Genomic DNA, 15,551 nt, shown 5'->3' on the forward strand with positions numbered 1-15,551 from the left:
CTTAATACAGCGGTTGTCTTTATTCGTCGTTTTTGTAAAATCTGGCCAAATCTTTTTCATTGTTCGGGTGTAAAAAACAATGCAGGTTGTTAAAACAGCCTCAGTTTTGAGACTCGTGCTTAAATTACCTTTTTTCAGCAGGATGTGAGACCTAAATGGCCTTAAAGGTATTTATGACACTCGCCCTTTAAGATGAGGCGCATGCGCAAACCGCCGCGAAAGTTAACTCCTGAACTTCGCAGAGCCGAAAATTTTTTTCAGATTTATAAAATCAGTGAATTGACATGGCATTTCGCCGGAGAAACAAGAGCTACCCGTTCTTCAGCCAGGAGTTTCTCATCCAGAACCATGCCGACATCGTGTTCAGCCTGGTGATTTTCATTCTGATCGGGCTGATGTTTGAGGTGAGATGAACTCTGATTCTTTCTTTTCTTCCCTCGTCTCTGTTTGTCTCTCAGCTGTTTAAAGAATGCAGGTCTGTGTGCGTTCCTGCACTGATGTGTGAGCTGAAAATCTCTGTTTCTATCGATTACGTGCAGAGTGCATCAGAGGTTCGTTCACACCGACCGATAAGAACGAGAATATTACCTTCTTTCATGTACTTTTTTTTTTTTTTTTTACAACTTTTGTTGCCAGTAAGTGCTGCTTTTCTGGTCGAAGACATACACGAATTAAAACTGCTTTAGATAAGTGTTGAACAAAACTGCAAGGCACATTATGGAATCTGGTTTTCAAAGTGAAATATTACATATTTGCTTTTAGCATTAAGTATCTTTAATGGGGTTCTTGGATTTCTTTTGCATAAACAAAATGACTCCGTAGTTACCTGCTTTGCTTCCTGTCAAGATGAATAGATTTTCTTATATTTAACATATGCTTAATTCCAGTAAACATTGTGTTGTAACAAACTTTATGAACTGTAGCAAAAATCCCAAAATTATACAGGAAATTAGGCTGCTCCTATTTTCAAAATAAAAGTACGGCACTCGCTTTATTGTAATTGAAACCGCTCCTGTTTATTTTGAAAGGAAGTAACGGAAGTTACTACGTTTTCAGCCGCGCGCTTTATCTGTTAAGTTAACTGCCACGTCTCACTCTGATCCGTTGCTTGTGGCCACTCTGGCTTTAGCAGCTCCAAAGACCGCTTTGACCAGCCGCTATTTCGGCAAGGACATTCAGCTGGATGGTTCATGGTGGAGCTGTTTCTCCTAGCACCCTGCTAAAGCCATCATGTCCCCACCTCCGGGTATTTAAAGTTTCTGTCCGGAACTCTGGTTGTGATCACACATCTGGTCGAGTTGAGAATAACTTGAAGGGGGATTTCCTTTTTTTTTCTGGTTTCAGAAGAAAAAGGGAACTGTGCATTTCATATGAACTTGATTTTTCAGATCTTGTTCCCATAGGTCAAATACCCCCAGCAAACAGAACAAAAGCAGTGAGTTGTTGTGATGGTTAATCCGATGGCAGAGCACCAAGTCTTTCTCAACAGTCCTGTATGCTTTGGCAGCTTGGACTGCGTAAAACAGAAGCAAGCAAATACTGTCCTTTAAGAGGCTAGCTTTTGGACTTTTCACCACTTCACAATGAATGTTATCTCAAGGCACTTGACTAGGAAACATGTATAATTTGTCCAAATTCCAATCCACTCTTTTTGACTCACTCTTTGACTCCCAGTCATACAGTCAGATTCTGACCCTGTGATTGTGAAAGGGGGATACTTTGTTTAGATGAGACCATATTGGCAAACATAGGAAAGAAGATGCTGGGAGATCTAAACTGAACTTTTTGGCCTTCAGTCGAAACACCATGAGTGGCAGAAACCTAACACTGTACATGGTTTAAGACCCACCATCTCAATTGTAAAACATAATGGCAGCATCATCAACCATGTTGGAATGGTTTACATTGGTGCAGAACAGTTGTGCCGATCACAGTTGGGTCCAAATTCAGTTCATATTAGTCTGAATAATTCCAATACAGCTCAGTCGTAAAACAGATTCAGATCGTATTACGGCAGTTATCTATAATTGTTTTAATGAAAGCATTAAGAAGTTCTGTTTGTAGTTCGCCACCGACCATGTCAATGGAACAATCCAAACAGGTCTACAAAGGTGATCTAATTGGATAATATTGAAATAGAACTTTCTAGCTTGTATACATATCACAGTATTTTCACCACCATAGTGGAAGCATCATACTATGGAAATTCCTCATACAAAAATTTCTCAAGTATCTGGTCTTTCCTGTGTAGTACTCCTGATTATGTCTTTAACAAACATATTGTCCGTAGGAATTCAGTTCATCTTGCGTCTTTCTGCTCCTCCTGTTGACACTGTCCTGATCTCATCTTATAACAACACTTTGAAGACCAGTTTATTGAAGCTTTTTTACTCAGATCACTTACTTGTTTTTGTCCTTCTTTTCAGGCAACAGCAAAGACAGCCATACTCTTTATTCAGCCCCAGTACAACATCACCACACTATCACTAGGTAAGAGGTGACGAAATTATATTTCAGACCATGGACACATTTGTTTTCTAACTTAAATGCAGAATATTCCTTTATATGAACATTCTGCATTATTGTCATCATGGTGTATTAAGGCAGTCAACTTCTACAGGATGTTTTAACAAACCGGACTATGTGTTTTGTGTGTTTCTCCCCTCCTTTGTGTGCTTAGAGGGAGAGGTGACTACGTATCATTATGGATGGAAGGACTGTGCCACCATCCTCTTCTATTTCTTCATCACTATCATCCTCCATGCTGTAGTTCAGGAGTATCTTCTGGATGTAAGCACCTAAACTGCCAAGCAAAATGCATTTGTAAATCACAACATTATATAGTGTCCTTACCTGTGTTGCAAGATGGAACAAAAACCTTGCTGTATTGTAATCTATGTGCATAAAATACATACAAGAAAATGTATTTTGTTCCATTACTGATATAAAATTGCAAATGTTTGCCTTTATATTATACGTTTTCTCCAGCTTTGCTAAATTAAATCATTTCTTAAACACCAAGTTTTGTATTTAAAAATGTTCTGATGACCTCACTGCCTTTAACAGGTATTCATAAAACTTTTTAATTGTATTTGATTAGGAGTTTATGTGACAGGCCAACACAATATGCATAATTCAGAGGAGCAGGTAAAAGAATAACCAGAAATGAAATTGAATTTTTTTGGGCTCCATACAAATTGGTAAATGTAATGTGATTATGACAGTGTGAAAGATTGTATTTCAAGTCTCTCCAAAGGTCAGAAAATTTTCACCTGTGCACACGTAATGATGAGTCACAGTACATCACAAACATTTTCAAGCTTATTTTAAACACAGAAAAAAGACTGCTTGTGTACAGCAAAGTCACATAATATTTGATCTGTCTTAAAATACAACCAGGACAAATGAATTTTATTTTAGCACCTTAAATCAGCTTTTTGTTTGCCTTGAATGGAACACAGTACACCGTTAGAGGAGTGTTTGTCAGCAGCAGCCATAAATGGTATCGCCTGTCTCTTCTTGCCCTACTTTTTTTTTTTTTTGTATCGGTGACACTTCCTTGTGCACCACAGTGACAGTGACGATCATTATGACAGGATCCAGTGTCACTCACATGATCTGTTGTTTTGTTCCTGTCATAGAAAGTGAACCGCCGCCTTCACCTGTCCAAGAGCAAAAACACCAAGTTTAATGAGTCAGGTCAGCTGGGTGTGTTCCATTTAGTGTCGAGTGTGTGGAGTTTCTACATCCTCATTACAGTGAGTAAAGATTTTACTGGTATAACTTCTCATTTATTGATACTCCACAATATTCCCTAACTTTGACATGTAGAAATGAGGCAGTTAGAGGGTTTTATTTGTTCTTTATGATCTTTTCTAAATAGGAAGGATATCTTCTGCACCCCAGCAGCCTTTGGGAGAACTACCCGCATTTACACCTCAGGTAGATATTTACAAGGTTTACTCTTTTACAAATAAATACAGAGCTGCTTGTTCTTATGGTGGTACACTGGAATATTAAGTAGAAGTCATAAAAATAATAAGAATTTACATGTAATTGAGTAAAGTCCTGCTGAAAAATATGCTTTTAGATAATTTTTATTCATAATGGGTCACCTGTATAATATCTGAGATGTACTGACAAATTGGATCCTGACCAGAATTGACATTTTTCTTTTTTTTTTTTTTTTGTTTAAACTGCAGATCATTCATTTATTTATTTTTTTTACAGCTTAGTAATTAAATATTTTGCGGTAGTTTTCGATGATGTAGAAACTGGCAAATACATGACCTGCTGTAAACAGTGTTTTTATGAAAACATAACTAAGAAATGAAAAGGGATTTTGTATGAGTTCAAATTAAACATGAGGGTTTAGGCGTCCTCCATATTGTTGGAAACCTTTTCTTATGCTTGAACAATTCAGAGTTCAGTCTTTTAATTGCATGACACCTAAAAACCTCATTCCCCTCTGAAGAGTTCTATTTCAAAGAAGAAGCTGCCAATGACCCAAAGAACAGCTTCAGAAAAGACCTTCAAAACTGTTTGTTAAAACAACATCCTTCCTTGAAACAAAATAAAAAACAAAGCCGAAGTGGCCGACACCACCAAAGTTAGCGCGCTGTATGTTTCTGATCGGAAAAGAATCATCTGTGTTCGTTTATGCACACACAACTGCAGCATGTTTGCTGCTGTTTTGCTTCTGTTTAATTCTCCCGCCGTTCTCCGTGTTTGCACTCAAGGTTTCAGGTGAAGTTTTTCTACCTCACTCAGCTGGCCTACTGGCTCCACGCTCTGCCGGAGCTCTACTTCCAGAAAGTACGCAAGGTCAGTGGAGGAGGCCCTGGGAACAAGGGGAGCTCTGGAGTGGGACTAGATAAGCTTTGTTTAGAACTCTTTCCATGGACTTCTTGTATAATTCCCCTGCAAATGTGCTAAACAGAATGGGGGGCAATCTCATCAGATGTGCTAAACAGAATGGGGGGCAATCTCATGGAAGATTGGCGAGTCGGGTGTGTTTCTAAAAATAACTCTGCTTTCTGTTTCAGGAGGAGATTCCACGTCAGCTGCAGTACATCTGCCTTTATCTGCTGCACATCTCTGTAGCTTATTTGTTAAAGTAAGTGTCTGTGATTGGTAATGTGGTAGTGAAGTGTAGAAGGTTTGTGAAGAAGTTTGCATTAGTTCTGACAAGAGCAAAGTGCTAAGATAACCCAGCTCAGTTGGTGTGTGGTTTTGCTTGTACGTCCTGAAGTCGATCTTTTTCTCTTCTGTAGTTTGAGCCGTGTGGGTCTGGTGCTCCTTTTTCTCCAGTACGTGTCAGAACTGGGCTTCCACATTGCCAGACTCCTGTACTTCACTGATGAGAATCATCAGAAAATGTAAGGGGTTTCTTTCCTAAATAGGTTCCAAGTCGTTCAGCTGTAAAAGGTTAATTTGCATTAATGCAGCCTCATGCAGGGTGAATCTGAAAAATGCCACGTTGCTGTGTTGGTTCAGGTTTGATCTGTGGGCGGTGAGCTTCGTGTTTACACGGATGGCCACTCTGACCCTGATGTTCCTCGCCGTGGGCTTTGGTTTGGCCCGCTGTGAGAACCAGGGGCTGGACATAGAGATGGGGAACTTCAACACTCTTCTGATAAGGTGAGCCCTGGTTTAGGCTTTTTTGACGAATAGAAACCCCCCCCCGAATGATCTCAATAAACATTGTGTCTTTAACATGAAATGGGTGCCTGGGACAAGACTGGCTGAAAAATGTATAATGTGATGTTTGGATCAGACCATCTGGAAACTACAATCTAATGATTAGAACATCTCTTAAATTGGAAGTGGTTGTAAGCGTATGAAGCAGTCGCATCTAATTGTGAAACTGGACAAAAATGCAGAGTCATTTTTTTGTTTTGTTTTTGGAGATGTGGGTGAAAGAGAAGTTCATGAACTGATAAAAAAAAAAACTTTTTTTTTAGCCTTCTCTACTTAAACATTCACTCTTTATTAGTCAGTTTTATCGTTTGAGAAAAACATCTAGAGCCAACTCATTAAGACAGCTTTGAAAAAGAATTGTCCTGATTTACTTGCCAAACTGAAAAAAATTGCTCACTTTTAAGTTCACCTTCTATTTTTATTTTTTTTTTTCAAAAAAGTATAGGCTTTTCTTAACGTGTGAACCTGAGCTGTGTTTTGTTTTTAAAGGTTCCCCTTTAATCCTCAGTAAAATATGAAGATCTTGTTCAATTTAAAAAGAAAACTGTTAAATAAGATACAAAAATGCTTGGTTCCCCTTTCTAATAACTGTTTGCTTTGAAAACTGCACATTGGAATATTACTGTGAGAACCAAAGATTTTTCGTTTCACCTCACCAACATAAAACATATACCATTAATAGCGTGTACATCAACATCATGTGCTATCATTTTTTTTATTTGTGATTTTTGCTCCTTTGGACTATGCTGAAAATACAAAACGACATTAACAAATCATTGGTAAGCAGAAATGTGCATACGTAGTATGGATTATTCAGTTGAAGAGCAATTAAATGATGCTTATCATATTTCCTCATTGCAGTTTTGTGATATTAAGTAAGTAACTCAACAGAATGAGGCTTGTTGGATTTATACCATCTAAATTAATATATATTGTCTCTGTGGATATTCATGTTTACATTTCTAACTATGACATAATGTGTTGTAAATCTTGTTTTTCTTAAATGAGTCTATGGGTAATGGATGGTGTGGATTTTTTAAAGCCTTTTGACAACAGGATGTTATTTATCAGACTGAATCAGTTCCTATTAAAGAGTTTCTGGTCTTTATCATGTGTGAGCTTGATAAACGTTTGTGGCTGAAATGTTAATTTCTCAGTTTTGATTTTATTTTAATAAGAAATTGATAAAGGTGGAGCATCATCCAACATTGGTGTACTGAAATGCTAGCATCAGGTTAACTTACTGACTTGTTAATTTTTGTTTTTTTTGAGTATTTATGACAACCAGCCAGCTAGTTCGAATCTGTTTGTACATCGCAATTTTCAATCCAGACTCCCAGCACAAAAAGGTCTTTTGGCCAATATTACCAGGCCTATTAAAAAAAAAAGAAGAAAGAATGTCAGAGTTGATGGCAGCAGCACTAATCTTTTCTCGTTTGGTCTTGCTCAGGATGACAGTTCTACTGGTGGTTTGTTTGACTCAATCTTGGCTCCTCTGGAAGTTTATCCGCTTCCAGCTGAGGCGCTGGCGGGAGTTCAGACACGAACAAGCCGTCCGCAAGAAGGCTACCGCAAAACAACCCGTACGGCAATTAAAGAGGGACACATGTGAGCTCCTGAGATAATTTTTCTTGATTCAACTTGTCTCGCTCTAACTTTTATGACGCATCAGAGAATATTTTAACTTTTCTCCTCTGTCTCCCTGCTAGTTGGTTATCATGAGAACGGAGTGCTTAAAGCTGAGAATGGCGTCTCACCACGGACAAAGAAGCTCAAATCCCCCTGAGGTGGCAGACTTCCTGGCCTCAACGGTGACTTCATCCCTAATTAAGGTTTCTCATCAGCACAGCAGTGAAGCTGAGGGGGAGAGCTGCCGCTGGTCACAAAGTTTTGGCTGAGAATGTCCTGTGATGATGATACAGGGACTCAGTAACTACAGACTTTTGGCTTGAATGCTGGAATATGAAAATCCAAGGACTTCCTTTGAGCCCAACAGACATTTATTCCTCTCATTGTATCAGTATTTGTTTTCTTTTTGGTTTTTTTGTACATCTACACAGCCTGCGATCCAACACTAAGGCACACCGTTAATGATTCATAAACAACAAATAAAAAAAAGAAAGTGAAGTGAGTATTGTGTGCTGCACATGTTATCTTTGTGTCCATGTTGAATGTGTTTTTGCATACTCTCAAACATAAGTACTGTACTGCAGCTCATACTAGTGAGCCGGCTTGGCTTGTTTTCCCTTCTGCTCCGCCGGGGCAGAAAAGCGTTGCTGATGAAACGATATAAACTAACCAGCAAAAAAAGAAAAAAATTATATATCATGCATTTGTCACTGGTCACTTAACAGATTTGTATCAAGTATGTTTTGTGGATGTTACCGCATGCCATTTCATGTCCTTTATTTCCCCTCTGTTTTGTTTATCAATTACTTTATTAAAAAATACATTGGTCTGAAACGGATGTTTTTTATTATCATTATTATTATTGTTTTTAAATGTTTCCTGGATTTCTTTTTCAGTTTTTCTCTTGGACAACAATGTATTTATGAAACCCTGTCAGCATGAAGCCTGAGATTTCAGTAATTATCTGAAATGACACTGTGCTGGTATGTATCCAGCTGAGAGTTATTTTGTGTTTCAGTGAAGGACTTTAGATTAATCACAGAACTACAATTTCATTTTATTTGCATAAATCTTTATTCATTGCCTTTGGGGGGAGGGGAAATAATCCACAATTTCCTTCCGGTCATGGAGTGGATTATTTTTCTCCACCTGGTAAAACAAGGAGAAGCATTAAGTCTTAATTTGTTTGAATTTATGTGGAAAGAGCGACATCTACTGTATGTAAGGAGGACATAACAAGCAGACAGATGGAGAATCTGAGGTTTAAAATCAGTTTAAAAGGTTAGAGGGAAAAAAGGCAGATTTAATGGTTACCTTTTTGCCCCACTGGCATGCTGCTCGCCTTCTCTGCTCCTAATGTTTGTTTCAGTGACTCCAGAGTGTGAGAAGGGACCTGATCTGAGTTGGACTCCAAGTATTTAAGCACGTAGAGGTCTGCGTTGGTCAGAATGAAGCGGTGGCCGAAAGCTGGTAAACAGTAAGCTCTGTATTAATGTCTTGTAACTGACTTACTGAACAGCGCTCATGATCCATGTATGATATCTTTATGGCACAGTTATAGCAAGACTTGTAAAATTTTCATGACTTCATAACAATCTTTCAGGACTGAAATTAGGATTACCCTCCACAGTGGCTCCAATAACAAAGTCTGCAGGTGTGTAGTACACAGGATTATCCACAGTGGAGCCTGGCTTGGGAATGTGGCAGCTTTCCAGAAACTTCCCACTAATAACGCCAGAGTTGCGCCTTGGCGTTTCATAAATACTGATCATGTCAGTGTCCAGGTGGTAGGACAGTATAAAACGCCGGTCTCTATCTTCAGGGTATGGGGATTCCTGAGGGACAGTGAAGGAAAACTTAAGTCTGGAGGGACTGAAGCATTAAGTGTCTCCTTAATGTACCATAGCAAGTAAGCGTAGTTTACTATTTGATTTACAGTGCCAGTCAGAATATTACATACAAACATTTTGAACATTAATTTCATAATTGATTGAGGTTTTAACTGTGCCTTTCTACCATTCTTTTTCCAGGTTAAAATAATTATATGACAAACGGCTTCAATGAAAGAAAGTTTCGCATTTAATTAAGCTGACTACAAAATTTCTCTAATCCACAAAAGGTTAAAATTCCAGAAATTAATGGTAGCCTACTTAAAATCAGTTTTACACCATTGTCTTGCTGAAACTCTCAGGTGTGTTAAAGTTTCAGGCCATGAATATGAACACAGCTACAAAATATGAGTACAGTTTCTTTGACTTGCTAAAGCAAATTTACAAAAAATATTAGTGAAGGTTTGAGGCTTTCTATTATTTCAAACCTGTAAATATTCCACTCTGATAAACAGAAGATCACAATGTTCATTAAAAGTCTGAAATTAATGGGACAATAATGTGAATGACAAGCGAATGTAAAACTCTGAGCAGCACTGTACGTTTAGTTGATACTACTGCCGCAGAGTTTATTATCCATCAGTGGTAACTCACCAGCTTGGCAGTGTAGCGAAGCATTTTGTTGCTGTTTACTAATCTCTTCATTATATTATGTTTGGGAGGCTCAGGAACTAAAGAAAAACAATTTTGGAGAGAGTCTTCAAGAGAGCCAAATCCGTTGTAGGGTGGAATCGCCTGTGTCTTTGGACGAAAACAAACACACTTTAACATTAGATAATCTAAAAGGTGTATGATTTATGATGAGCAACAGAAGGTAGATTTTATGAGGCGGGGGGAGTTTTTGCAAATCAGCAAAGCCATACCTTCTTTGATGTATCTTCCATCTTTGGTATCTCTACAGCTTTCATCTCCATGTCTGGGTAATTCTTCTGGTAATATTCTCTAGTGAAGCCGTCGCAGTCGTACAAAAAGAAGTTATGGCTCAGGAGCTTCACCTTTTGACCCAGCTGGAAGTCTTTGGGGGAATAGTACTCCTCTACAAGGTCCTTGCAGATCTCCATCACAATGCTAGGGAAGGTCTCTTAAAGAAGTGGAATTTAATCATGTATTTTCATTTTATGCAGTAATCTGTTGTTTGAGCATTTAAAAAAAAAATTAAGTATGAAAATATTTCAGCATAAAATCAAAAAATATTTACCGTACATATATCAATAGCTACATAGTTGCTTACACATCTTAAAGCATCCTACCTTCTTTGACTTTCTTAGGTATCTTTTGTCGGCTCAGGAAAAGAGGGAAAGGATCGCGGCCACTATTGCGTTGATGAACCTCTCTTACATCCACAGTGTCGTCTACCAGGTAATAGTGAATGATAACAGGCCAGGTATGACTCTGATAAGCATCACATTCGACCCACTGACCGTAGAATCGGAGCACCTGACCATAAATCAAAACAGGGAGTTAAGATACAATTAATTAATTAAACAGTTAATTAAGATCATATTAATGCCTTCTAAAAAAATGAAGTAGTTGCACTCAAAATTCATGCTTGCCATTCAAAGATGGAGAACTCTATCACTATTCAGGATTTGAATTCAAGAATTCCGCTTTGAAAGACGGAAGTGTTTTATAGACTGATTTCTACAATTATTGCTGAAACATGAAAAAAGAGAAGTGTATTTTAAACTATTTTACCCATTTTTGTCTTTCTAGAAATTATTGTGTTTTCTCTGTCAGAGCGTATCATGCAACTAGTACCCAATTTTATTTGGCACTCTCTCCAGGTAACAAATGTAAATCCCCTTTTGGCCTTCAGAATTGCCTTATTTCCTTGTGGCATGTTGTCACCAAGTTGTTAGAAATATTTCTCCGAGATATTGGTCCACATTGACACCATACAGTTACTGATTTGTCCAGTCTCCTGCTCTGGTGCATCACTGTCTTACTGTAAGTCTCCCTAAGAAGATAGATAGTGTGCTCATAAAGGGGTGGACATGGACAGCAAAAGTACCACTGTAAGCTTTGGCACTGAAATGAAGGTCAATTAATACCAAGGCACCCAAAACGTTTCAAGAAAATCTAAAACACACGTTTATACCATCACCAGCTGCAGTTAATCCAAGGAAGGGACACAAACATGCTGTAGCTAGAGCTGAGGATTATCAAACCAAGCAAAATGTTCTGCTATTGTCCTCTTTTGGTGAACTTGTGTGAAGTGTAGCGACAGCTTGCTGTTCTTAGTTGACAGGCATGGCACTCAGTGTGTTCGTCTTCTGTAGCATATCTTGGTTGTAACAAATGGTTATTTGAGCTGTTCCCTTTCTGTCATCTTGAAATGATCCGCCCATCTGCCCTGAATTTACCTTGGAGTCCATATGAAGAAAGCGGTATAATTTCTCAAACTTGGCAGGGCTGGTGTTGACATGTTCTAGGATTGGTTTGATACTACGGCGTTTGCTGTAATGATCTTCTGGTATTTTTTCTGGCTCCTTCAAAATGATGCCCTCACTCTCCATGAATTCCTGTTCAGAGGATGTGAGACATAGACAAAGAGTGTGTATGTTTCCAAAAGTAGACCTATAAATGCCTCTACATCTTTTTGTGTGAGGTAGGCAGAGGAGGTAATTACTGTACCTTAGTGAACAAATCACAGTCTGTGATGCGGTACTTGGACCCATAGACCTCCAGGTCCATAGCAAGGTTGAGATCTTTCCAGTTGTAATAATTCCCATACTCATTTTTTGGCAAACGCTGACGTTTGATACGCTTGCCTTGTGGTAGCCCAGAGTTCTCCACTGATGGCTCGATGATGCACATGCTGTCATCCTCAAGGTAGTAGTAAATGGTCACGGAGCGAACACGGTAATTTTCTGCAGGGGAGTTCAAGATTTCCTCCAAGAAGTATCCATAGAAGCGAAGGACCTAAAACATGGTATGCAAGAAAGAGGTATTAAAAACAAAAAAGTACACGCTAACCTATATCGATATTTTTCTTTGTGATCTCAGACCTTCTTATCGAGTGCCACATGAGCTGGAATGAATTCTTCATATTGTGGCTTATCATATACAGTACATGGCGCCTCAAAGCACAGTTTATCAATATCGTGGTGAGTTAATGGCTCTGATGCTAGAACCTCCTTCCCAATGACCACAGAAGGACGACGAGGCAGAATAAAGCCATTCTTATAGCCGAGTGTCTGGGACCGATGGAAGGCTGTCTTCTGCACACACAAACCACAGAGAAGTCAATGACAAAGGCCTAGCCAAATAATAGTATAAATCTGGACTTACCAACACTAAGCATGTACATGAATACAATTAGAAGTGTGAGCAATGACATAACAAAATGTAGCTGCAAGATCAAAAACATTCATATGCACAGAAAAATAAGAGTTGAAAGATTACAAACAACTAAATATGTAACAATAACCCCACCCTCAGGGGGGAAAAAATCAATAAATTAGATGCTGGCAGTCTTTTCATTTAATCAGATGCAATGACAAAAACCCAGGACCTGCTCCCACAGTCTCTTTTGAAAGGAACATGTGGGTGTTTTTTTTTTTTTTTTCTTCTTTTGTCATAAAATTGCTTCTTCTGACATTGGGATAAATTTGATGGCAGTGAAGTTCAAATGATTTAATTTCACTTTGGGGTTAGAAAAGTATTTTTGAATTGAACTGAATTGAATAAGGCAACTGGCGTGTGTCTTAAATATTTTTTCACCTATAATCTTTTTCTCTACAGAATGATGCCAATCAACATTGGACATTCAGTGACATGTCTTTCGGCTATTTCAAGTCAGCCAGTCTGTCTTTGTTTTTGGTAAACCCAAAACTGTATTTCAAACACATTTAGATATCATTAGACATCATTATTTAGAGGTATTTCACCTTTCACTTTTTAAGGATAATTTCCTGTCAAAGAGGAACGGTGACACCATCTTTTCCCAGTCCTGACAACAAAAACTTGCTTAGTGGTATGTCCTTACGTAATGAATGACAGCAAGTTGCTTCTCCAGCAAGATGATTGCTGGAATCCATCTATTCTTTGTGATAACAGACATGTGTATTCTCTAGGTCAGCAAACATTTTTCATGTTGAAATTCCATGAATGGAAAATATTTTCCTTGCTTTGTTTTTATCCCAGGGGTCAACAATCTGTGGCTTCAGAGCTGCAAATGGCTGTTAAAAGAAATTCTACAGTTCGTTTTGGTAACTTTAGTTAAAAATGATGAAGAACAAATTAATGTTTTTACATATAGATATAACAATATGAGTTCCTAGTAGTTTTTTTCCCTCATGGAATGGCTGTAATGAATTTCCAAAACTGAATGACCCTAAAAGTACCAGTACTATTTCTTTAGATCAATTTTCATGCCATTTGGTTGTAAATGATGTACTTTTCTTAGACCTTACAAAAAAGAAAAAGTATTTATCCTCAAGGTTTTATGCTATTCTTTAGTTTAAACCCTAAAAAAGAAGTAAAGTGGTGGTTCTTGACATTTTTCTTTCTTTTTTCTAATGTTCATGTAAGATTTACGGCTCTAAACAAGTTTTATTTACTCAGACTGAGAGTAAAAAAAAGGCATTTTGGATTGTAAAGGTTAAATAAACTTGTTTTATATTCATCTATCCCTGACAATGTCTTGAAATTACCATACTGTGTGGACATCCTTACTGAAAACTGGGTCGCTGCAGCTAGAAATTCCCACATACTCATATGTTAAGGGGAAAATATTTTAGCTCTGAAATTCGTTTGTTTTTCGGACCTTTAAGTTAAACGAGCCCCGACTTGCTGTTTAAAGGAATGCGGTATCTGCATTTTCATTACCGGGAGACACAAAGCTATTTTACGAATGAAATTGAACTTCTTAAACAAGACCTTAAATCCTTAACAAAGATAATAAAAAAATAATTTAAAAAGTTATGTTTAACAACTTACCGACAGATCCCGAAATGTGTATCCAGGTATAAATGGTAATCCATTATTCCACTCGGCGGACATTTTCTGTATCGACTTTCTTCTGAAATTTCCCTCACTCTAAAGGTCTGGTAATTCCCTGTTTTATGAAATTAAAACGATTTCGTTGAAGCGAGAAGCTGCACAACACTTCCACTGTTTAGTTTATGGTATCTATGGAAACGGTAAACCGAAAACAATTTTAAAGCAAAACGCGGAATTTTCTTTTAGCCACACAGAAAATGACACAAGACAGACATTAATGCTGATGAATCAATACGGATTTCAAAACTGTTATTTCTTATCACAACAGCCTAAAGTTTGTTTCAGTATAACACAAGTTGCATAACTGTTATTCAACCAGCAGGTGGCAACAAAGCTCAAAACTGTCTGACCCCAACTGACTGGAGTTGCATTGTGTTGCTTGTTTCCTTCTATTAATAAAGATGTGATTAAGTTGTTTGTCTCCTATTTATTGATTTATCCAGGTAAGCTGTTGAGTATCACTTCTCATTTACAAACATGACCTGGCTACAAACTAAATTAGAAAAACAACATACAGTGTATGAAGACCAAAAGTGCTTGACTTATTTGGTAAAGAGAGCATATTTAAAATTTTTTTTTTTGAAGAAAAAATAGAAAGAAAAGGCAATGTGGATGATCACTTAATTTGAACACAGTTTATTTAAAGCACATATGACATAATTTATTCTGACAGATAAGTTTAATTTATTTATCATGTAGGCATAAAAGTCCATGTGGACTGGTCCGTTGTAATAATAACTCTGAAATGCCCTGTGTGTTCTGTAACAAAACTCTGTTAAAATATTACAAAGCCAAAGGCAGTAGCTTATGTTATCAAACTGGCAATGTGATTGAAAAACAAAAGCAGGTTACATGTCAGCTAGTGAGATGCATCTCAATAAATTAGGATATCATCAAATATCTCATTCATGTCAACAGTTGAATTCAAAAGCAAGAGCTTACTTTTTTTGATTTTGATGAATAAGACTTACAGCTAATAAATAACCCAAAAGGTTAGTTTATATATATATATATATATATATATATATATATATATATATATATATATATATATATATATATCTGCACCTCATATTAATCAAAGTTAACAGAGACAAATGTTTGAAATAAGCCACTCTGATTGAATTTCATTTTTGAACGGATTGACTTGTACAAATGAACTTTTCAATGGATTCTAATTTACTTATACATGTGTAGCCTACTTGTTTATTGTGCAGAGCTGGTTCCTTCTTCAGATAGCCACAAACATCTGCTCAAGACCACTAGTTTTACAATAAGGTCCTGATTGGCAGTAGCCCAGCACTCCACACAATCTTAAAGGAGCAAAGA

General features: G+C 37.5%; 2 protein-coding genes across 3 annotated transcripts; one reads left to right on the forward strand and one right to left on the reverse strand.

Moving 5' to 3' along the window:
• Nucleotides 1–203: 203 nt before the first annotated feature.
• On the forward strand, nucleotides 204–8,163 carry tram2 (translocation associated membrane protein 2). 2 transcript variants are annotated; one of them, XM_028041268.1, is made up of 11 exons: nucleotides 204–404; nucleotides 2,427–2,490; nucleotides 2,681–2,790; nucleotides 3,642–3,758; nucleotides 3,884–3,942; nucleotides 4,740–4,824; nucleotides 5,046–5,116; nucleotides 5,274–5,378; nucleotides 5,497–5,640; nucleotides 7,151–7,308; nucleotides 7,410–8,163. In XM_028041268.1, the coding sequence occupies exons 1-11, from the start codon at nucleotides 285–287 to the stop codon at nucleotides 7,484–7,486; spliced, it is 1,110 nt and encodes a 369-aa protein (XP_027897069.1). In that variant the 5' UTR covers nucleotides 204–284; the 3' UTR covers nucleotides 7,487–8,163. The 2 variants fall into 2 exon arrangements, with proteins under 2 accessions (XP_027897069.1, XP_027897070.1); XM_028041269.1 differs by lacking the exon at nucleotides 204–404 and adding an exon at nucleotides 1,094–1,246.
• Nucleotides 8,164–8,379: 216 nt separating this feature from the next.
• efhc1 (EF-hand domain (C-terminal) containing 1) lies at nucleotides 8,380–14,368 on the reverse strand. The gene is made up of 10 exons (XM_028039624.1): nucleotides 14,160–14,368; nucleotides 12,227–12,439; nucleotides 11,853–12,140; nucleotides 11,582–11,740; nucleotides 10,469–10,655; nucleotides 10,082–10,299; nucleotides 9,813–9,959; nucleotides 8,951–9,164; nucleotides 8,644–8,796; nucleotides 8,380–8,478 (listed from the first exon to the last, which is right to left on the reverse strand). Exons 1-10 carry the CDS (start codon nucleotides 14,220–14,222, stop codon nucleotides 8,465–8,467), a joined length of 1,656 nt encoding a protein of 551 aa, XP_027895425.1. The 5' UTR covers nucleotides 14,223–14,368; the 3' UTR covers nucleotides 8,380–8,464.
• Between the last annotated feature and the right edge of the window lie 1,183 nt (nucleotides 14,369–15,551).

The sequence above is a fragment of the Xiphophorus couchianus genome, chromosome 15 (assembly GCF_001444195.1).
Source record: "Xiphophorus couchianus chromosome 15, X_couchianus-1.0, whole genome shotgun sequence".
NCBI classification, from domain to species: domain Eukaryota; kingdom Metazoa; phylum Chordata; class Actinopteri; order Cyprinodontiformes; family Poeciliidae; genus Xiphophorus; species Xiphophorus couchianus.